The 22,800-nt window shown below is 43.5% G+C and overlaps 1 protein-coding gene across 1 annotated transcript in view; it reads right to left on the bottom strand.

Moving 5' to 3' along the window:
* Positions 1–217: 217 nt before the first annotated feature.
* The window catches only part of MYH9 (myosin heavy chain 9), a 70,029-nt gene continuing 47,446 nt past the window's right edge, over positions 218–22,800 (bottom strand). The window contains exons 15-41 of the mRNA XM_064420353.1: positions 22,502–22,616; positions 19,953–20,146; positions 19,498–19,619; positions 19,065–19,134; positions 17,957–18,117; positions 17,110–17,218; positions 15,999–16,130; positions 15,156–15,362; positions 14,531–14,668; positions 13,934–14,057; positions 12,977–13,148; positions 12,170–12,382; positions 11,582–11,726; positions 10,899–11,105; positions 9,868–9,972; positions 8,471–8,623; positions 7,869–8,117; positions 7,175–7,387; positions 6,291–6,503; positions 5,775–5,936; positions 4,960–5,088; positions 4,527–4,615; positions 4,194–4,317; positions 2,920–3,128; positions 2,395–2,503; positions 1,933–2,105; positions 218–1,765 (exon numbers count right to left, since the gene is read on the bottom strand). Of these exons, the coding sequence (XP_064276423.1) occupies positions 1,645–1,765; positions 1,933–2,105; positions 2,395–2,503; positions 2,920–3,128; positions 4,194–4,317; positions 4,527–4,615; positions 4,960–5,088; positions 5,775–5,936; positions 6,291–6,503; positions 7,175–7,387; positions 7,869–8,117; positions 8,471–8,623; positions 9,868–9,972; positions 10,899–11,105; positions 11,582–11,726; positions 12,170–12,382; positions 12,977–13,148; positions 13,934–14,057; positions 14,531–14,668; positions 15,156–15,362; positions 15,999–16,130; positions 17,110–17,218; positions 17,957–18,117; positions 19,065–19,134; positions 19,498–19,619; positions 19,953–20,146; positions 22,502–22,616 (4,158 nt within the window). The 3' untranslated portion in view covers positions 218–1,644. The remainder of the gene's footprint in view (positions 1,766–1,932; positions 2,106–2,394; positions 2,504–2,919; positions 3,129–4,193; positions 4,318–4,526; positions 4,616–4,959; positions 5,089–5,774; positions 5,937–6,290; positions 6,504–7,174; positions 7,388–7,868; positions 8,118–8,470; positions 8,624–9,867; positions 9,973–10,898; positions 11,106–11,581; positions 11,727–12,169; positions 12,383–12,976; positions 13,149–13,933; positions 14,058–14,530; positions 14,669–15,155; positions 15,363–15,998; positions 16,131–17,109; positions 17,219–17,956; positions 18,118–19,064; positions 19,135–19,497; positions 19,620–19,952; positions 20,147–22,501; positions 22,617–22,800) is intronic.

Genomic DNA, 22,800 nt, shown 5'->3' with positions numbered 1-22,800 from the left:
GGAGCTGGGAGCTGCTGGTGTTGTATTCCTGCTTCTCCTGCCCTGGCTGGAGGACCAGAACGCACTTGTGGCACTTCAAGGGGCCAGGAAGACCAGAATATGGGCACAAGTTTCTTATTAAATTTCTGGCAAAAATGTAACAAAAGCAGAATTTCCCTGGCCGCACAGGGTCTTCACTGCACAGAGGAAAGGAGGGAAGGGCAACACACACACAGACTGCAGCACATGGATAATCTTTATTGGTAACATCAGTGGAGCACCAGTAAACCATTACTGACTGTAGTGGTGACACACAGCTGAGGCACATGCTAAGGCACTTTTATTATATAAAAAAAAATTAAATTCTTCTGTGACAGCAATCTGGGACCGGAGGCTCCTCCATTAGGGCGCTTCAGGCATACAGTATGGTGCTTCATATTTAAATCTTACTTTGCTCATAAGTAGGTCTAAATGCAGCATATACAATATGGTTAAGAATACAGGTAAATCCAGCAACCAGTGTACGGTGTAGAAAAGTAAAGACTATCTATATATAACCATGGTCCCAAGAAAAAGGCAGTGATAAAGACCTTTATTTTTTTTCTTAATTACTTATTACAAGAAATACAAAGGCCTTACATATATCTGTGCAGATTAAAGGGTTTTTAATATACTCTTAGTCAATGGTGCACAATAACTAATCCCAACCCCGGGTTACAGAGCAGGCGCAAGAGGCTTGGACATGTCAATAAGAGGAATTTCCATCCCCTTATCCCACCCTCTGCCCACTACCCTATTAAATTCCTCTAGATTCTGTCTATTACCATTAAATATATTTGGTCCCCCAGAGATTCTTGGACAAGCACAAGGACATTGCTCTGCTCCCCCAGCCTGTCATTAACTACTGCTCCACACTACTTTAGATGAAACCGCTCAGAGGCAGAGACACAAACAGGACATCATTGCACTTCAGAAATCTGTCCAGACAGGAAAAAGAAGAAGGGAGGAAAAGAGAAAAAAAATGGGGGGGGGGGGGGGAAAAAAGACGCAAAAAAAAAAAAAAGACAACTTTGGCAAATCCCCCAGGTAAGCGGTCCCAAGAGGAGTTTCCCTCTTCAGACCTCCCTGGAAACACATGAAAGAAGAAAGGGCAAATTGCCATGGCCAAAGCACACCGTTTTTCCTGAAACTGCTCCCAAACCACATGGGTGGGCAGATTAAAAGAGGCAGAAGTCTGAGGTCACTGAACATGATTGCCGAAAGCAAACAAAGAGGGAGGGGAAAGAATACAGGACGAAGCTTCCCTGCAGCTAGAATTGAAGACAAAAGGAGATTTACAGCGAAATTAATCTTTCCCTAGCCCCACTCCCTCCAAACTGTAAGGATTTACCAGCAGACACGGCACAGACAGTTCTACAGGCCTTTGCAGTGGCCAAACTGCTGGTCAAATTTCAGAGCCCTGACTCTTTGGCATTAAATACAAAGAGGATTAGGAAACTGGAAAGAGGAGAAAACTAGGAACACAGATGCCCGATGGCTCCAGACACACAGGCTTGTTCTGCAGATCCCCAGCCAATTTAGGAGAGGGTTTGCTGCTAGTCCAATGGAAGAGGGGAGGGTAGGTGGGTCACTCCCTCACATGTAACCTGGGTCAAATGGGAGGACTTATTCAGTAGCTTTGGCATCACCAGCATCTGCCTTGCCATCCACTTCCTCGTCGGACACCGACTCTCCCGTTCCCTTCCTGACCATGCGGCGTGTCATGACGAACGGCAGGTCCCCACGCCTAGGGAAGGACACATGGCACGTCAGCAATGCTCCACGGAACTCACGGGCAGGGCAGGCTCTGGGATGAGGTGAGGAAGCGCCTGGCCCCACTGTTTGCTGTGGACAGCTGCACAAAGCCCTTGCTGCACTGGCTGCCGAGGCGTGGCACACAATGCTCCTCCTTACCTGAGTTTGCTCTTCAGGGAGCTGACTTCTCTATTCATCGCATCCGCTGTTTCGGTGGCATCCTCCAGCTCCCGCTGGAGCTTCCTACGGGATGCATTGGCTCGCTGGGCCTCCTCTTCTGCTTCCTCCAGCTGGCGCTTCAGCTGCTTCAGGCGCATGTTTGCCTTGTCCGCCTGAGCATGCATGGGGCAAAAAGTAGTAAGAACTCAATGTTTCCCCAGAGTTGCAGAAGTTAGAGCAGTAAAAAGCAGAGTTTCCAAAGCCCCCTCTTCCCTTTCTGAAGGGAATTGCCTAGGACTTGAGAGGTCCTAGTTTTTCTTTAAAAGAATCACAGTTTCATCTGTCTCATCTTGTAATTATTACAGTGACAGGAGAAATCCATAGGATGGTGAAGGCCTTGGCTGTAGAAGGGAAAGCCTGCCCCCCAGAAGACTCACAGACACTGCAGGTGACTGTACCCACCTGATCTTTGAACTGCTCAGCATTGCGCCTCTCATCATCCACCTGCAGCAGGATGTCTTTCAGCTTCTTCTCGGCACGGCGCACCTGTTTGCTGGCAGCCTGGCGCTCCCTGAGCACAAACACAGGGGGCTCAGACAACAGCTTATCTCCCACTGTCCCCAGCAAGACCACCTGACCTGGGCAAGTTACAAGGGAGGAAGATAGCAAAATCCTCCTTAACTTAGGAAGAAAAGAGGACGGGAAGCAATGTTCCCCAGAAATGACCTAAAGGCTGACGCCACAAGGACAAGAGCTATAGAGGGGCAACAAGTGTACCACAGCTACAGTTCTAGGAGTGGCTGAATTCAGAAGAGGCTGTAAGTGTTCACTGTGAAAAACAAGAAAGGTGTGCTGGGATCTTACTTCTGTACTACCCTGTATACCTAGGATGAAGCTCTCACTCAGACAAATCAGAATTAAGAAGAGCTTAAAATCCCAGAAGGGATGGAAGCTTGTAAAGCAGACAGAGCTTCTCCTAGTACATACTTTGTCTCCATGTCCAACTGCTCCTCCAGCTGCGCTATCTTTGCTTCCAAGGCTGTGATGGTAGCCTTGTACTTGGACTTGACGGCGCTCTCCATCTCCTGCAGTTTGAGCTTGAGCTCCTTGTTCTGGCGCTCCATCTGCTGGCGAGCGTTCTCGTTCTTCTGCGCGTTGCTGCGCTCGGCGTTCAGGTCGGCGTTCATCTGATCGATCTGCACCGAGACAGAGATAAGCACTCCTCAGCACAGCCAGTGCTCCTGCTGAAAGGCTCGTTTATTTCTCAGACTCAAAAAGAACAAGGACCCTGAGGGTGAGCTGAATGCTTGGAATAACTCTGATGCAGAGGGAACTGTCTGTAGGCAGGACACTTCTCAAAGTATCTTAGTTTACCCAGATTTTCTAAGTAATTCCTTGAATAACAGGTTTATCAACTTCTCTTAGGGCTAACTAAACTTGCCAATCATGTTCACCGCCCTCTGGGGCTAAGGCCATGGTCTGGCACTTAAAACAGTAATTATCAGCCTCTGAATTACTAAAATCCTGAGGCAAGTGGATCCAATACATGTGTTTTACTAATTTATTGTTTATTTGCTGTCTCTTTCCAGTACAAAGCAACAGCTTTAAAATGACTGACTTTCAGAGGTAAAAGGGTGAGAACTTGCCTACATCCAAGCCAGGGCTCCGGCTAATAGTCAACGAAGTAGAGAACTACACTCTCATCTAACAGAATTAATAAGCCCTTTGGAAAAGCATCAGCCCAGATCCTTGGCTTTGGAGTGCTATGAAAACAGCATGCTTGACTCTCAAAGTTGGGCAGACAAAATATGGCACACAACAGGCAGATCAAGATCATGGTTTCTATAGCAGCCTAACAAATTTCATATGTTCAGTCCATTTGAAACAGCACAGAACTGGCAGAAAAGTAATTTTCCAAACACATTGTGGCACTCTTCAGCATGTCAAGTTGGAGCAGCATGCCACAGATCATCTTTCTCAATATCCCTTAGTACAGAAAAAAGAGACTGGGAGGGGGCTGGTTTGGTTTAAAATAAACTTGGAAGATTGTTCCAGCTACCCAATGATTTTAAATGGTCAAAGCCAGTGAGTTAACATAATTGTGGCTGCTATTTTCTGTACTGTGGTATTCAGCTGTTTCATCTTGTCCCTTCTGAGGGCCTGCACTGTGTACAAGCAGCTGCTGGGATTACTCAGAGCACAGCTGGACAATTCACAGACACCAGAGAACCCCCACGGGCTGCTGCAGCCTGAACAGGTACCTGAAGATTTGCCTTCTTGAGCCGGTCATTGATTATCTCTGTGTTGCCCTGTTCTTCTTCTAACTCCTCCTCCAGCTGAGCTATCCGTGCCTCCAGGCGCCTCTTCTCCTCCATGGCCAGTGCTCTACAGGACACAGAGTCATGAGAGTGTTAAAGCAGCACTGATGGCATCAGTGCCTTGGGGAAAACTCACCACTTGTACACAAAATTAGCTCAGTCTTTAGGGACCAGAGGGGATACAGTGTGTGCTGCAGTCTACATAAAAAAAATAACAGGCCAAGAAGTGTTTTCTCACAGCAGCTCCTCCTCCCCCAAACGGGGGACATTACTCACCCTTTACCACTGTTGTTGGCAATCTCATCAGCCAGCTCATCCCTCTCTTGCTGGGCTTGGCGCTTGGCACGCTCAGCAGCTGCAAGTTCCTGGAATGAAAACCAGACAGACAGTGATCCAATAGGAAGCTACCAATTAATGCAGCATAGGAAAAAGGAGTTACTGGTAATGGCTGGTATGGTCTCCAGCATGATCCAAAGCTAATTCTATGACATGGCCTGTTCTCTGTCCACCCCACAGCTTCCTTTGCTTTGCACACTCCTATCACAGCTGTCAGGAATGGGCCAAATTCCGCATTTTGAACTGGACCTCATATTTGAGCAGAGCAAAAAGTACAAAAGAAAGGAAATAAACACTCCAGCTTAGACTGCTGCATATAGTTCTTGGCCAAAGAAAACAAACCATCTCTTGACTTTCATGCATATTCCATTACCTCCTGCAACTGGATCATCTCTGCCTCCATGCTTTTCAGCTTCTTCTCATTTTCTTTGGCCTGTGCCAAGATCTCTTCTCTGGAAGTACGTGTGTCCTCCAGTTCCCGCATGTAATCCTTCATTTGTGCCTGAAAACAGAATAGAAAGGGATGACTTTCAGAGCACTCATACTAAGAGATGTGGTTTGTTTGTCTTACGGGAAACATGGATGGAAAACAGAAATAGGGATTCATTACTCTTCAGCAACCACAACGGTTGCTGTAAATACAAAGGAATCATCCTTTTTGCATTTCACAAGTAACGTGTAAAAATATCAATGGAAGCACACAGGATTGCTTTTTGTAGGAAAAAGTTTTGTCAGATAAATGGAGAGGGGAAGGGAAGGCACAGGAACCTTTCGAGTGAACCAATGGAATGAACAGTCTACGGAGGATTTAGTTTTTTCTAAGAACAGGTCAGACAACTGCTTGCAGGAATTTAAAAAGCACAACAGAGCCATTTTGGGGCAGGAATAGGCCTAAATGTTATTTAAGGTACTCTAGCTTTGCAGCTCTGCAATCCTTTCCAAAAACACGGACCTTGAAGCAAGCACTAGAGTGGACTTTGCCTACATCTTGTCTCCCAGGGAGTTAAACAGGCAGATTGGGATTAGAAGGATGCTTGATATGCCAAAAAAATCTTTTACAGTGAACTGCTACAAGATCCTGCTGCTCTTGTGACACTGGTGCAATGTTCTGGCAAGGTGAAATCTTTGCATCCCGTTTCCCTAGGTAAAAACTCTGCCCTGACAGCTGAAACAGCTGCAACACTTCACCTGCAGTTTGCGCAGCTGCTTGATGGCTTCTTCACGATTCTTGTTAGCAGTGTCTATATGGCTTTCCAAATCCTTCAGGTCCATCTCGAGCTTCTTCCTGGCAGCCACAGCCATGGAGCGCTGTTTCCGTTCATCCTCCAGTTCTGCCTCCATTTCCCGAACCTGTGTGGAGCAGCAGAGGCATCAGCATTTCAGCTCCTTCCTTTCCCAGCACCCACTTCCCACATTCCCCTTTCAAAGGCTGCGTAAGTGCAAGCATGTGACCTGTCTTCATTCTCCCTGGCAGGGGGATGGGGCTGACATTCCTCACTAATAAAGCCCCACGGTTGCCATGATAGACAAAGACTATTGGAACAATCACACACACAAGGGAGGAAGTCTGTCACAGCTTTGCAATATTGCCTGGAGTATTAACATTAACAACCATCTTTGGATTGGCACTGTCTGCCTGACCGTCTTTGGACACAAGTGCCATTGTGCACAGAATCCACTGAGGATGTACAGAGCAGTTCTTACTTGTCTGATCAGCTGTTTCTTCTTCTCTTCATTCTGTTCATCACGGCCCTGGAGGTCCCGGTCAAACTGTGCCTTCATAGCCTGTTGGTTCACTTCTAGCCTCAGTTTGGCATCCTCTGTGGCCTGCAGCTCATCCTCCAGCTCTTCCAGCTGTGTCTTCATCTCCTCCACCTGCTGCTCCAGGGCTCGCTTAGCTTTCTCCAGCTCATGGACCTACAACACAGTACCACACATGAGATTTCTGCAGAGAGTGCAGACAATTTAATCTACCCTAACAGAAAAAAAGGCTAAGAACAGCCACTCACATCAGACTGGATACAAGAACACTGCACCTGTCCCTTGTATTAGGGCAGATGCACACTGCCAGTCTGAACAACAATGACTGTTAGTTCTGGTTTTGTGTGTGTGTGTGGTGGGGAGAAAGAGAAAAGCATTTGTCAGCCCAGTCCTGACTTAATGAAGACTTACCAGAGCTGGACACCTCTGGTTCTGACAGAATACAAGAAAATACTTCTTAGTCTTTGAATTTATTGTTTTCCTTAATTAACATAACATTTCTCTTTTTTTGAAATATTGGAGGTAATGTCTTCCACTGCCTGGTTAATTGCTGTATTTTACATATCAGGGTCACACCATACCCTAATCTCTGCCACAAGGGATACCAGGTAATTTTCAGCTTTGCCACTGCCTCACTTGGGTCATTTCCAACCCACCTTTACCACTTACTGATATAACACAAACATAACATTCACAAACTCACAATGTATCCAGTACTCTCTACAACGTTCCTCTGTGTTACCACCGGCATCAGCTTTTTGCAGTCCACAAGTAACAGTATCGACTGTGTGCCATTTCCTGCCCGGACGCTTCAACTGAATACTTACACTTTTCCCAACATCATCCTTTGAGCTCATGAGATCTTCCATCTCTGCACGGAACTGCTTATTGAGTCGTTCCATCTCAGCCTTCTGCTCTATGGCTTCTTCCAGGGCTCTGGCCAGGGACAGGGCCTTGGTCTCCTTCTCCCGTGCCTCTGCCTCAGCGCGGTCCCGTTCCTCCGCATACTTGGCAGAGATGGTCTTCTCCTCTGCCAACAGCTACAAGAGCACAGCATCAGTATTCTGAGAAATTACTGATCATCATCTAACAAGGTAAACATGCATCTTCTCATTAATAGCGTTCTTCCATGGATAGAAGGAATCAAGAAAATGCAGCTTCAGAGAATGAAGTGCGCCATTCCATCTCTAACAACTGTGCTGACCCCAACCAAACAAACCTCTGATTTCCTAGGCCTCCAACCTATTATCTTCAACCTTCTCTGAGATTATTTGCAAATCACACTTCAAACTCAATCTTGGTTTTGATATAAATGTTATCCTTTTGGGAAAAGAAACATTGCTTAACTTCCTATTCACAGAACAAAATTAATTCACTTCTATTAAAGCATTTTTCTCCACTCTATGTGCTCTGCTTAGCTCAGAAATAAATATGCATTCTCCAAGCGGTATTGCTTAGGGATTCTTAAAGCAGACCTATCAGTAAGATGTACCTACTGAATGCTTATGACTGAAGTCATACCTGATCAAACTTCTTCTGCTTCTTCTCCAGGTTGGAGACGATCTGCCGCTGATGGTCCAAGTCCACAGCGAGGTCATCCAGCTCTTGCTGCAGGCGGGTCTTTGTTTTTTCCAGCTTGTCATATGCAGCTGTCTTCTCCTCATATCGCTGGCTCAAGCCCTCCAAGTCCTTCTGCAGCTTCTTCCTGGCTTCCTCTGCTGACTCAAGGCAGCCCAGGCCATCATCCATCTTCTTCTTTGCATCTATTGCCTAAAGGACCAGGATTGCACATCAAGCCACAGAAAATGTTCTGTGCACTTTACTAGCACCAGAAGTTTAGGACTTTCAAGTAAGAGAGTCTGAAGGTAATACTCCCTGCTCAGATAATACTGCACGACTGAATTCCCAAAGGAATTCCTGGACAAAAATCTACAAGCACTTCCTATGATTATCATCAGTCCTCCTCATTTCTTCTCTCATCCAAATCAGCAAAATCACCTATGCTCAGGAAAGGCTGTGTTACTAAAAGTCAATTCTGTATTTAAATCTTACTTCTCTCAAGACAGACCTGTACTTATCCTTCCTCTCTAAAGTCACTGGTTTATGGGATGCAGACTCTGTACCTGTTGCTGAAGAATAGAGATCTGTTTCTCCAGGTTTCTCTTTGCCTCCTCCTCTTCTTCCAGTTGCTCCTTGAAAGCATTCTTCTCATCCTCCATTTGCTTCAGCTTAGTGCTGAGGCTCAGTTTGAGGCGAGTCTCCTCCTGCAGCAGCTCCTGAAAAGCAAACACCCCAGTGGAATTCAGCACCACTCATTGGATTTAAAGGCTCACAATCCTCATCCACTCTCTCCAGGAGTGCTTCTGAAGTTGAGTTTAAGCATGCAACTAATTTCACAGATAAGACAACTGAAGGCAGAATTTAAATAACTGCCTTTCAGTGAGTCAGTATAGAAACAAAATATTCAGAAGGGTCCTATTCTCTCCTACACTCTAATAATTAAAATACAGTCCTTGCCACACGAGCCTTTCTCAAGGCCTAACCACACAAGCTTTTCCACAAGTCCCTTCTCAAGTCCTCCAAGTGGCACAGAAAGTATTCAGACCTTTCCCAACAACAGCATGACTGTACTCTGCTACGTGTCTCCCTGATATTCCAGTACCAAAGGAAGACACAACAGACCCAAGTGTTCTTGCATGGTTAAGAACAATGTTGGTCTCAGCAGAACTGTACAGCACTGCTCATTTACCAGCTTAGGGCACAACAGCATTGACTGACTTATGCTGCCAGTGCTTGAGCTGAAGGATCTGTAAAGATTAACCAATCTTCAAACCTAGAGCAGAATTTTTGTATTGTGCCCTGTCTTTGAGTCTGTTTTTCAAAGACTAGTAAGTAGACAGAACATCAATGACTGTTCAAGACTACTTATTATTGATGTGCTCTTGCTTTCCCTTCCAACCTTCTTAGCACTCCATGCTAGACCTTAAGAGTCATATTCTGCTAACTGTAAATGCATGTTTTTCCCAAAGCGTAAGACTAAGGATGATTTAATTCCTGAAAAAATACAGTTACTCGAATCTATCACTTCCCCAACATCCACTGGGAAAGTTTTCTGCTTAATTTGACAAATTTACTGGAAGTCACATGCATGTGCACACACACACACAGACACTCTGTCAAACACTTGACTATGAAGATCTCAACAAGAATTTCAAACAAGCACTGCAGTCAGTTGAAGCACTAAAGTGCTCTCAGGTGGAAAAGTGATAGAGGAAGACTTCTAAGCCTAAGACAGGGAAAGTCACATATGTTCCACAGGCTGAGGAAGCAGAAGGAAGACAACCAGCCTGTTTCTGTACAAATGCTCTCAATATGATGCAGTATAAACCCCTTAGCAAAAAAAATAATCCAGACTCAATCTTTTGAATTGTATAATCAGTACTTAATGGCATCCAGAGTGATTTCTCCCTTTACCAATGCATAACAGACACACAGTTGCCTTGGTTTCCAAAGCTCTCACCTGTGTATCCTGAAGCTGTGATTCCAGAGCAGAGAAATCCTTTGCTAATTTGATTGATTTACTGTCAGACTGGTTCAGAAGACCTGTGACATTGTCCAACTCGACCTGAAGGAGAGATCAGAGTATCAGTTACTGAATGCATCAGCAAAAACAAAGACAGGAAGAGGTGAGCAGCTATGAGACCTAAACTGAAAACAGAGGCACCTCTCACAACAGGAGAGCATGTGTATAATCCTTCAAGGAATGAACACATTGTTTCTACAGTCCCAGGAATTAAATATGAGAAGATGAAATGATATTTTTATTTCACATCACCTCTATTGCAACAGCCTTCTGATTTTGGTTGGTTTGGGTTAAGGCCTATATGAGATTTTAGCCTGGCAAGCAATTGTAAAATTTTTTATTAAACTCACTCTCTTCTATTTTATACTGTGTGCTTCAGGATTATATCTAGAGTCTCAAAATTACATTTTCATGCTTCAAAAGGCTGTGCATATGCTAGCAGTGTTTGACTTTTAATGACAACCCTCCATAAAGGAGAAGGCCAAAGACAATGTTTCATGTCACTCTAAGGGATTTGCTGCTCCTTTGAGAAACCCATGAATTCCCACATCATCCTTGAGCCATCAACCATGTGACAAAACTTCCAGACACAATCACCAGTCTGTGTGTGCCACTCCAGGTGCTCCAGCAGCTGAGTGCTCACAGAGCTGTGATGTGCAAACGACTGCCTGCCTTCAGGGGGCACAGACACTCTGACTCCTTGAGCCTTAGCAGAAAACTCCAACAGCAACTGGTTATTTCACCTTCTTAGGGCTGCTCAAAAAAAATAACATCAACCCAAATATCCTGATCTGGCAATGAGCTAAGGAGTTTGCATAGTCCTTGGGAAGCAAATGACGGATTTTCTGTTTTTAGGAACATTATCCTCAGGAGGAGCAGAATTTTTGAACTAGCCACGGGGAGACACCATCCTGTAATCTTTTCTCTTGAGCCCTGGGCTGAAGCTAAGCAAAACCCATGCCACTCACCTGCAGTTTGTTAACCCTCTCAGCCAGCTCAGTCTTCACTCTTTCGCCTTCTGTAAATTTCACCTGCAGCTCCTGGAGCTGAGCATCCACTTTTTTCCGCTTGTGCTCAGCATCGCCTTTGCCCTGCAGTAGAGCCTTCACCTCATTGGACAGTTCAACCTTCTCACTTTCCAGAGCTTGTTTTGCTTTCTCAAGATTTGCTTTTACCTGAAGAGGAAAAGAAAAGGCAACAAAACCCCTCAGACTTTAATACAGCAGGATTCAGTGAGTACATGTTTTTCCAACAAGCAAGCTAATGTATGTTTAGCAGTTAAGTTGCAGACTGCTTCCTCAGAAAAAGCAAGATGAACAGCCTGTCAACTGATTATCAGGAGACAATCTAACAATCAGAGAAGACAAGTATACAGAAAAAAGTCCTGCACATCAGATTTCCAAATTAGAGGTCGTACAAACTAACAAGTGCTAGCAGTGAGAAGAAAGGCATGTTATACTGCACATCCAAGACAAACAGGAGAAAAAAGAATGTATGTCACTATTTAAAACAACTTTATATATGTTTCATGGAGAAAAACTATCTACCAAGGGAAGAACAACACATGTGTGAGTGTCATTAACACTTTGTGCTCTTCTGCACAGTCATTTCAGGTTGACTGCTTTGGCCCTGTGTTTTCTGTTCCACATACCCGTTTGGTTTGTTCTAACTGCTCTGCCAGCTCTTCAATAGCTTGTGAATGTTTCTGCCTCATCTCTTGGATTTGAGCCTCATGGGTCTTTGCCTCATCTTCAAGGGTCTTCTTCAAAACCGTTACTTCTTGTTCTCTCTTTGACCTGCAAAATTCACAAATTCCATTTAGATGCCAAGAAGGGAATCAAACAGAGGTGTATATCCACCAACAGCACCCCTAATGCATGAAAATGCCAAGGTCTGTTTAGGCTATAGATACTTTTCAAAGGTAGCACTTGGCACTGCATCCTTCTTAAGTGCAAACTAGCAGCATTATTTCTGCCAAAGTAGTAACAGCTTGAAAGTACCAATGTTTCAGGGGTACCACTAATACTTTGGTTAGGGAACAAATCAACTTTCTGACATCAGGTGAGGTAATGCAGTCCTGACTAGGGCTTGCACAGCACCTCCTCCTGCAGTCACTGAGGCTGCTAACCAGTGATAAAGGCAAAGACTTGCTATAGTAAGAGACTGAATACAGCAGAATTATGGAAAACAACGAAAACCAAACCCAAATAAAGATAACACAGCCCCACGTTGGAGTTACCTCAGCTCCTGCTGAGCAGCTGTAGAATCTAGTGTGTCTTCTAGCTCTGTTTTCAATGCCTCCAGCTCTTCTCCCAGATCCCGCTTCTGTTTTTCAGCTTTGTTCCTGAATGCTCTCTCTGACTCCAGGTCTTCCTGCAGCTCAGTGATCTGGGATTCGAGTTCCCTGATCTTCTTCAGGGCCATGTTCTTCTGCGCTGCCTCTTCTTCCACTCTGTGTTCAACATACGGTTCATAAGTTTAAGAGCAGACTTAAACCATACACAAATTAAGACAACCTGTCCTACCAAAAATAATCAAGAAAAGCTGGTACTGGTCAGTTCTACAATGTTACATTCAGACTTTGATCCATATATGATCTACAAATTCTAAGCTCTATCTCCCAATACTCAAGACAGCACAATTACTCACCTAAAAGAAGGGGACAGAGAGGGACTGACAACAGAAGAAAGCAGAAGAGAAAGCACCATTTTACAATGGAAACTGGACACTTTACTGAGTAGATGAATACAGAAACTACCAGAGGGACACCAGTGTGCTGCCACTACTTTTTAATCACAGCTTAAGGATTACTACTCCAGTCAAACGCATGCAGTGCCTATTGCATCCATAGTCTAGTTCTGAACAGAGAATGTGGCAGTGAGCAGCAGCTAAAGAACTCTAATGCCATGGACATGGATCTTAAATAGTCCACAGGCTAAAATGCAACATCCACAGGTTGCATTTATCCCTATTCACCCTATACCAAATGACCTAAGACAAGAAATACTTCCCAGCCAGGTGGTCCCTGAACCCCACAGGTTCTCACCTAGCTAAGGCTGCCTGCAGCTCCTCTTCCTTCTTGGCCAGCTGCATTTTGAGTTCTGCAATCTGAGCCTGCAGCTCAGCAATCTGGTCATGCAGATCAGTAGAGTCTCCTTCAAGCTTCCGACGAGTCTTTTCCAACTCTTGCCTCTGCTTTTCCTCACGTCGCAGGCGTTCTAACAGAGATGGGGACACATTAATTACACGCTCAGAACATTGTACAAGCACAGAAAAATAAATCTATTTAAGCAATACTTTCTTGCCTGATAACACAACTGTCCAAACTGCAGCTGGACTGCATTGTTTTGTCAGGACCTATACAGGCATCTTCTCCATCTACTCTATTTTGCCCTCAGAATATATCTGCGCAATTTCCCTTCCCCTCACCGTACAGCCAAAGCTCCTTTTCCCACTCTCACTGTAACAATGCAAACACAATGCCAGCCTCACACCACGCAGACATAAGCACCCATTTAGGGATGCTGAACACAAGGTCTGCTCTCCCTTTACTGAAACTAAACAGGCAGTCTCCAGAAGAATATCCTTCTAGACCTGAAGAAGTTGTGCAAACAGGCTATCAGAAACAGCACTAACCCTGACAGACTGATGCTGCTGGAAGTAGAAAAGTGGAGACAGTTCCACAGCAGGAGAAGAAAGAGAACCAGCCTCTCTTCTCCATTGGCCTGGCTGCTTTGGAGAGGATTTTTATTTAGATCAAGGGCTCAGCTGACAAGGCATATAACCTTCAGCCAGACAAGAGCACAGCTCTATCAAACTGATCAATAGCTCACACACTGTAGACTAATTTTTAACCCTTCAGAAACTTGGGAGGACTAAAACTCTTTCAGAAATAAAACTGAATTTCAACAAACATTAACAAGAAACCACCTAAAACTAATTAGGCACAGTCTTTACAGGATCTATCTTAAAAAAACCCCAAAAAAACAAAACCCAAAACCACCTTCAAGGTCTGTGATCATGGCCTCATGCTTGTTCTTCAGTTTGGCTAAACTCTTAGATTTTTCTTCTTCCTCTGTCAGGTTTGTTGTAAATTCAGACATTCTGTCTTCCAAGAGTTTCTTTTCCTGCAGAATTGAGAAAGCAGAATCAACAGAGTTGCTGGAATTACAGGGTATTTTTCCAGATCTGACTGCTTAGAAATGTCAATGTCATGAGTGCCTACTCCTGCTACAAGCAATCTCAAAAAAAAATCCTTTCAGGATCACAATCAGAATTCAAATAAATTTAAAGGTGCATTTAAATTAAAGATATGATAGCTCTTTCAAAACTGAAAGAGAAGTCTTTATTAAAGAGGTTGATACTGATTGGCATAACAATGCATCAGAAAATGTTTGCTCATGGATCATTATTTAGTGAAAGTTATTTAAATATCACACCATTCTGACTGTTGAGAATACAAGCAGGCAGTTACTTTCAAAAATTCAGGTCAGAATTCTCAAAGACAAGAGAAATATGGAAAAAGTCAGCCTGTAGTGGTTTTCTCCAAGAGAAACACCAGTGCATCTTTAGCTTGTGGAAGATGATGTGGGAGTCTTACCTTAGCCAGTTTGAGATTCTGATCTTCCAGAACTAGCACATCTTCTTCCAATTTCTTCAATTTGGCCTCTGTGGTCACTTTTTCTAGCTGCAGCTTCTGCCTTGCGCTTTCCTCTTCCTCAAGCTGCTCCTCTAGTTCCTTCACAATACCCAAAGAAAAGCAAGGTATTTGTCAGTGCTGCTTACCAATCCATGGAACAGCACAGCAGCAATACTAGAATGGGAGGTATCTTCAACCTTCCCTCAAGGTATTATCGGTAGGTCCTAGATTGACATCTCTGCCACGACTTAATGCAACATCCTGCATGCCAATCAACACATTTTCTAGCAGAATAAACAATGCTATTTTACAAAAAATACTACCATTTCTAAAACAAAGACTTGTCTAATTGTCTGAGAAGTGGCCATCACCTTCAAGAATGGAACAGCTCATTCCAGACAACTGACTGAATGCCTCAGTCTCAGCACCAGAACTGCTGCCTTCTATTGCTGTTTCCACAGATGGATTTTCCCGTGCCTCTTTCCCCCCATTTTCTCTTTCATTTCCCTCCAAGCTGAGTCAAAAGAACAACTCTAACCCTCACTATCCTCTTTACCCACAAGAGGCAGCATTCCTAAGGCATTACCTGGATGTTCTGCTGCATTTTCTTCTTTTCAGCCTGCAGATGTTGACACCGCTCTTCCTCTTCCTCCACCCTTGCTTCCAGATCATGACAGATCTCCTCCAGTTCTTGTTTCTTGGCTGTCAGGCGAGCTCTTATCTCCTCAGCTTCAGCACACAGTTCGGTTTCTGCCTGCAACTGTTCCTGCAGCTGCATCTTCTCTGCCATTAGCTACATTGGATGCAAAGCCAGAAATAAGACAAGCTCCAATTTACCAAATCACTTAGCAATCTGTGTTAAGTGAAGGTCTGTGCTGCTCTGTTCCACAGTTAGTTTTAAACATTGCAGCAGTCCCCTGCTGCTAACCAAAAGCTGACTATCAAAACACAGTTTTAAGTGTGTGTTCTCCTTCACAAATCAGGAGCTGCAACCACAAATTATTCACAAATTTCTCAATCCATTTGAAATACAGATATTGTCTATTTCCGCTTACAAAAGTAACAAATAATTATCAGCCCTATGGAAAAACACCAACCCTGCTCCCACCTTCTGTGTTCCCAACAAAAAGGATTCCATTAATGACAAGACTGAGTTCAACCAGCTTGCTGTAACACTCAGCCAAAGGAGACTTTTTTTCCTTTAATGGCTATAGAGGGGCAATAGGTAATCACTGTACAAAAAGACCTGCTACAGGAAATGAGATGCAAGAAGGTCAAAGGAAAGTGAATAAGAGGCAGCCAGATCATGTTCCAGCAATTTGGAATCCTGCAGTTTGTCCACCAGACCAAGAAAGCAAAGGAGATGCTCTCAAGCAGTTGGATAGGCAGAGAGAGAAAAATTTTTACACATCAGATATGCAAAATTCACCTGGGCCTGGAAGGTCTCCATCTCACTCAGTCTATTTTCTGCAGCCAGCTGCTTCTCCTTGACCTTTATTAGTTCTTCCTCCTTGGCCATCATCTCCTCCTCCTGTCTGCTCACTTGCAGAAGGGGCTTCACCTGAAAGGGAAACCAAGGAAATGAAATGTGTATAAGGAATAACAAAAACATGAAGAAATGCTCTTGTACTTGAGAGAAGCATTGACTCAAATAACATTTCAGGTGAGTTTCTTATTTGAAGATTGATCAACTGTTTTGTTATGAACACTGGGGGAATCATACAGGACTAGGTATCCCCTACTCTGCCAATAGCACACTTTCTGCCAGTCCATTTATTCTCCTCCAGGATGGGAAGCATCAGGAAAGGGTTCAGTAAATTCCAGATCCTCAAGGATTAAGTAGGAAGAGTGAGAGAATAAAAAAGTTGCCATACAATGGGGAAATTCATAGGTAAGTCAATGTCATATAGGCGGACTTCCATAAGGTTTTTGGCATGGCACCCGACAAGACCTTTCTCTCTAAACTGAGATATGGACTTGATGGGTGGAGTGTTTGGTGATCAAGGAACTGTCTGGGCTGAACCAGAGGGGGATTCTGCCCCTCTTCTCTGGTGAGACCCCACCTGGACTGCTGCATCCATGTCTGGGGTCCTCAGCCCAGGAAATGTATGGACTTGTTTGAGTGGGTCCAGAGGGTCACAAAAATGATCAGAGGGCTGGAGCACCTCTGCTATGAAGACAGGCTGAGAGTTGGGGCTGTTCAGCCTGGAGAACAGAAGGTTTCAGGGAGATCTCAGAGCACCTGTCCGTACCTAAAAGGGGGTTCACAAAATAGAGGGGGCCAAACTTATTAGGAAGGCTTGTTATGACAAAAAGGTAATGGTTTTAAGCTAACGAAGAGTAGATTCAGACTTTATATAAGGAAGGAGTTTTTACAATGAGGGTGGTGAAACACTAGAACAGGTTTTCCAGAGAGGTGGTGGACAGATGCCCTATCCCTGAAAACAGTCAAGGTCAGGTTGGATGGGGCTCTGAGCAAACTGGTCTAGTAGAAGATGTCTTTGTCCATTGCAGGGGGATTGCAAAGGGAAAACTCTTACCTTGGTGAACAACCTCCACCACTGCCAGTTCCTCAGTTTCAGATAGGCAGCACAGTTCCTCTGCAGCACTTTCATAGCTGTCAGCTGCTGCTGGCGCTTGGCAAAGGCTCTGCAAAGCAAGTGGAGATAAGACAAAGGAACCCAGAGCAGCACATAATTCCCACCATCAAGCCCTTTCTTAGATACTTCTGTGTTTTTTCTTTAGAGGGTTCCCTCCCAAAAAAACAGCAGTTTCCATCAAACTTTCTCTTAACTTTAATTTTTTTTCTGCTCAGGTAAGAGCGGCTCTTTTTACCTTAATCCAATTTCCTATTTTAACAAAATTTCCCTTATGTCTTCTACTCTGAAAAGCTTTACAATCTTCACTTCCAAGAAGGGATATCTGAAGCAGAGGTGTGTTTTCCCACCAAACTGACAGGTACTACTTTTGATCTTAGAACTCTACCAATTGCAGCCCTACCTGATACCTTAAGAGAAACCCTACATCTCCTGCAACAGTACTGTATTAAGACTTTCCCATTTGCACCTTCACAGCACTTCTGTCAAAAACCTGATCAGCTGCATAGCATTCTTACAGAGAAGAACAGACTTTATTACTCAGGTAATTTCTGGGATACACCACACAGAGATTCCTGCAGGTGCCAGAAATCTGGCATTACAGAGATGAGAAAACCCTAAAAGACCATCAACTGTTATATACAATAAATAAATCATGACCTTTCTGACAAAAACCCAAATTTCTAGATGTAATTATTTCATTTTTTTAAGATAAACTCGTGCTTGAATAGGAGAAATACATGTTTATGATGAAATACACAATTATGACTTCAAAAACCACTGTACTTACTTTCTGGCCAGGTAACCTCTGCAACATGCTTGGAATCCAATAATGACATCTGTGATCTTCAGGTCTCTCTCTTCTTCAAGATGAGCAAGGACTCCAGCTCTGAAAAACACTTTACTCTGTCCAATTCTGTAAAGGTTGGAATCCAGCTCCAATGCTTTGATCTAAAAAGAGAAAGAGAAGAATTCATGTCCTGCAAAGACCGTTCCATGTGAAACATCACAAAACATATTTGTGGCTTGTGGCTCTAAGACAGCCCTTCTCTACAATGGCCGCTCAGACAAACCAAAGTTGCCAACTCCCAATAAATTCCTGGCCTATCCAAATTAGAGGAGCTGAAGCTCAGCCAAGTCACAGCATCAAATGGAGGTAATCAGAGACAGAAAATATGGCATCATTTAATAGAGGTATCACATCAAGTATTTTGAATACAAGGATGCTGTGAGGAATGCATGTCTAGTCCTGAGAGCCCTCTTCCTTTCCTAGAAGAAACACATCTGTTGATCCTTCCCATTTACTTTTTCTCAGTCCTATCTTTGTCAAAAAAACACCCCAGCCCAACCTTCCTTTCAAGAATTTGCTGCCAATGTTTATATTAGCTAAGCTAGGAAGTATCAGCTATACCCCTGTAAGACAGAAAAGCAGGAATCCCTTACAGCCAAGCTCAATTCAAGTATAGTCATCAAGCTAGAGCCAAAGCTTTCCCTTTGAGGCAGGCAATTCCACAGAAACTAGCTGGAGCCTTTGCTGAAAGCATTTGTCAGCAGCAGGCCATTACAAAAAGTTTACTGAAGTTCATACTTTAAGCATGTGCTAAAGATAGCATTGATGCTTCTAAGCATTTTGATTCTATGAATACTGCTGGCATCTCAAAGTATGCATCTGTGGAAACAGAAAGGTCCTCTTGCCTAGGATTATTGAATCTCATGCCAGACAAAAGCCTCCATCCATGAAGCCAAGAGGAAGCTTTTTGCACCCTTCTCTCAGACAAAACATTTGACTTTGGAATTTTGGTGTGTGAGTACAAGTTATTTTTAGCATGCACAACTTCAACTTTTAAACCACACCCATAAAGTTTACTTATTCAAGTAGAGTTTCTGGGATGTTTTACCATCAGCACGCAAGCCTGCTTTCCATCCATAAATCCTTTGGGAATTGCGTTTGGAGTTAAGATTTCATATCTGAAAACGAGAAAGCATCAGACTAAGTCACACAAGTGTACTTGAAAACAACAAAACAAAAGAAACCAGTATGCATTCCTAGGCCATTGTGAGTTCAACAGTTTTTAAAAAAACACTGCACCTCTAGACAGCAGAGTATAAAGCAGCAGCCTTGGACAGGGTCCTCTATGCCTCACCTTAACTACATCCTTACTGGAAAAATCAAAAATGCTTTTGGGAGGCTTTGTGCCAGGGCATACCAAGGTACAGATGTGTTGTCTTTGAAAAATTGGCAATCTATTTTCAATAAAGACTTCCATTTTTGTGCTTATGTCTTAACTTTACCAGGCTAAAGACTGCTGCAGATTCTTTTCTAGGGCTCACCTTTGTCTGAATTCCTGGAATACAACTCTGTTAGGGAAACCTTGACGACAAATACGGATTCCCTCCAGCACTCCATTACAGCGAAGCTGATCAAGGACCAAGTGGGGGTCCAGTTTTCCAGCCTAGTGAGGAAAATGTGTATTTTATGAATACCACAAAGCTTTTACAAAAAGGGCTTACCCCCTTGCCTCTCCCCATCTCTTTCTTGTAAAACAGCCAGTTCTCTCTTTTCCAGTTAGAATGGAAAGCTTTTATACCACCTTAAGAACCACAAAGATCAGCCTCCAAAATTTTAGTAAGCATACAATTATTTAGAATGACCTTAAAAAATACCCTGAGAAAACAGGGCCTCTTCCAGACCTCTTGCAAAACCTGACAAAAGCCACCAAGCCAGCCACACGGCCCAGGAAGCCCCTGTAAGAATGCATGTGCTGTGCTGTTATAGCTGTCTTTACCTTTTTCTCATGGTTGGGGATAATGCAACGGACGAAGTTGGGGTTGGTGTTCCTCAAGGTAGCCATCAGTTTAGCCAGCTGTTCTTTGTAGAGCTGTCCCACTGTCCGGAACATTCCCTTCCTGGTTTTGAAGGCCCCTGGCAATGCTGTGTCTGACATACCAGCTACCTGATCCAGCCCAACAATACGGTCCACTAGAGAGAGCACAGGAAAGAGCATTAAAATTCTCCCACAAACAAAGGAAGCATTGGGACATACAAAGAACATCTGGGTAGAACAGGATAAATGAGAGGAGCTGCAGGATCCTTTTTGCTTCATCTCTACACAGATGTCGACTCCTGTACAAAATTTGTGCAGGGATAGGAGCAGGAAGGAAAAGAAAGCATCAGCTCACTACAGGAAGTTTGAGTGATGGAGCCAAACTTAATCCCAAACATATTCTACTGATGCCCTGGATGGCAGCACTGGAAGAGCAATCTAGAAGTGAGTTTCAGACGCTTCTACTTGCTTAGCTTAGAATGAAAACCAACAAGAGTTTTAGCTGCTAGCCCAGCAGAGTCAACTATTAGTTAACTCTGACCAGGAGGGGCCACAGATAGAGAAAAAGCACAGCTTCACTCTTGCATTACAGGGAGGACTGTCAGAACTGATGATCAGAAAAGTTGTACCTACTTGTCAACTGAACAAGCACAGTAAAAGGCATGACAAAACCCAAACCTCAGGATACCACTGCTTGAGCTGTTTTTGGAGTACAAGTATCCCATGACAAAGACATAACAACAGCACTAGGAGAAAGTCAGAACTCCCTGCCCCAAGTTTCTCCACTATGCCACAATGACATCCAAGCATTGATGAAACTATCACCTTGATGGATGGACACCACAGATTTTTTTTTTCTTCAACAGAAGTCAGCTAGATTTAGCTAGTCAGCTAGACAGTAAGAGGGGCAAAAAGAAACTGAAGTTTTAGTTTTTCCCATTGCTTTTCTACATAAATATTCACCCATCCAGCAAAAACCAACTGTATCACTAGAAATTTCCACATTTCCAATATACTTATATTAAGGGCTTCAAGCTATTCTTCACCACCTTTAGTGGTTGGCTGATGTCTACACTCGGGCTCCCAATCTTCACTTCAGAAAATACATCGGCTTGTGCTCAACTGTCTTCTGATAAAAAAAAAATTCAGCTGCTAAGAGACACCCCTACAAAAGAATAGACTAGAAAGAGTATTCTCATTTACAGCTAATATTAGCTAAAACCAGTTCACTTCTAGAGTGAATGTTGGAATAAGGTCAAGGTTGTCTTATCAGAAAGAAAAGAAGGTTATGTTACTAGATGACATCACAGGGAAGTCCATAGAAGTGCATCCCAGACCGTGGCTGTGCCAATCCTCTTAATCTTGAGCCCTGCAATCTACTTCAGGATAGTGAAAAGGACAGTCACTTGCCAAAGAAGATCCATCTAAGAACAATAATGAAAACTGATAAGCTGTGGTCAGTTGACATTTCAAGCCTAAAAGCAGTCTCACAGCAAAGGCCTTGTTAGGCACAACTTGCTGGTGGCCATTTTTCATCCAGGCAGAGTTTCTTTGCCAAACCCTCTTTTAAATTATCAGCTGCTGAAGTGAAATCCCAGTACCAAAACAAATGTTAAACTGGAATTCAGTTTCTATACATTCTCAGAAATCTTCCTTCCATATCTTGCAAGAAATACAGCTGTGCTAGCTCTACATTCAAACAGTTGACAGGGATTTGTTCCTACCAAGTTGTGCAACAGCAACTTTAAGCACCTGAACGTGTCTGTATTTTTGTATCCACTTTCAAGGTGAGTTTTACTTTTGTTTCAAAGTCCATGAGGAGCTACTAGCACAAAGCAGAGGAAATGAACAAGAAAGACAGGCAGGTATGACAAAGGGACAAAGAGAAGTTAACGGAAGCATTTCTTGCATGGCTCTAGGATGCATCACACACATGACACGACAGCTGGGTTTCTCAGTCACCTGGTTCTAGATGAAGAATAGGAAAGTGTTGATAGAAATAGGCTCTCTGAACCTTCTGCATCTCTGCAACAGACAGAGACGTCAAAGAAAACCTACCACAGAAAGTGACAGTAACAGTAAGACTCAAAACCAGATAAAACCCAGAGAAGATAGAGTAAAATATTGAACAACAGTGCAGAAAGGGCACACTTAGTTGCAGGATTGAAAACAGATTCCACCTCAGATCTTGAGTGTTTCAGCTATACAAGCTGCTGGCTCATAATGGTGCATTCATATTTTATCCCAGTATTCCTCACTTAAGAGACAGAATTGCTATATATGCAGCAAGTTTAACAGAAGTTGATGCAAATGAACCTTTCTTTCTCTTGAGTTACAGTGAACTCTTAATGAAATACCATGATCTAAGCAAAGGATGTTCCAGATAATGCTCATCTTGGTGGCTTAGTCTTCAGGGGAAAAAAGCAAAACAGCTCATCACAGGCTTTTGATGCTCAAGCTCTTTCACACAAAAAAAGAGCAAACAAATTAAATGAAGTTTAATTACATACCATCTTTCCACAGCTCAGACACAAACTTATCCGACGACTGGTGCAGAAGAGTGGCGATGTTATCATTCAGTGGATCCATGTTCTTCATCAGCCATTCGTCTGCCTTGTAATCCACCTGGAGAAGATAAACACATCAAGAAGCTTGGGCATGGGCAATTTTCTGCAGCCCAATATCCAACAACATCTGGCACAGTCTAGAAAAGTATCACCAAGGTTTGCACAACAACAGATTACCTAAACATTCTTGGATTTGCCATCTAAGTAAGCACACCTATAAATTTCCAACCCTTACAAAAAGC

The sequence above is a fragment of the Passer domesticus genome, chromosome 5 (assembly GCF_036417665.1).
Source record: "Passer domesticus isolate bPasDom1 chromosome 5, bPasDom1.hap1, whole genome shotgun sequence".
In the NCBI taxonomy this organism is placed as follows: Eukaryota; Metazoa; Chordata; class Aves; order Passeriformes; family Passeridae; genus Passer; species Passer domesticus.
The sequence above is the reverse complement of the archived record's forward strand: the minus strand, read 5'-3'. Positions and strand labels throughout refer to the sequence as shown.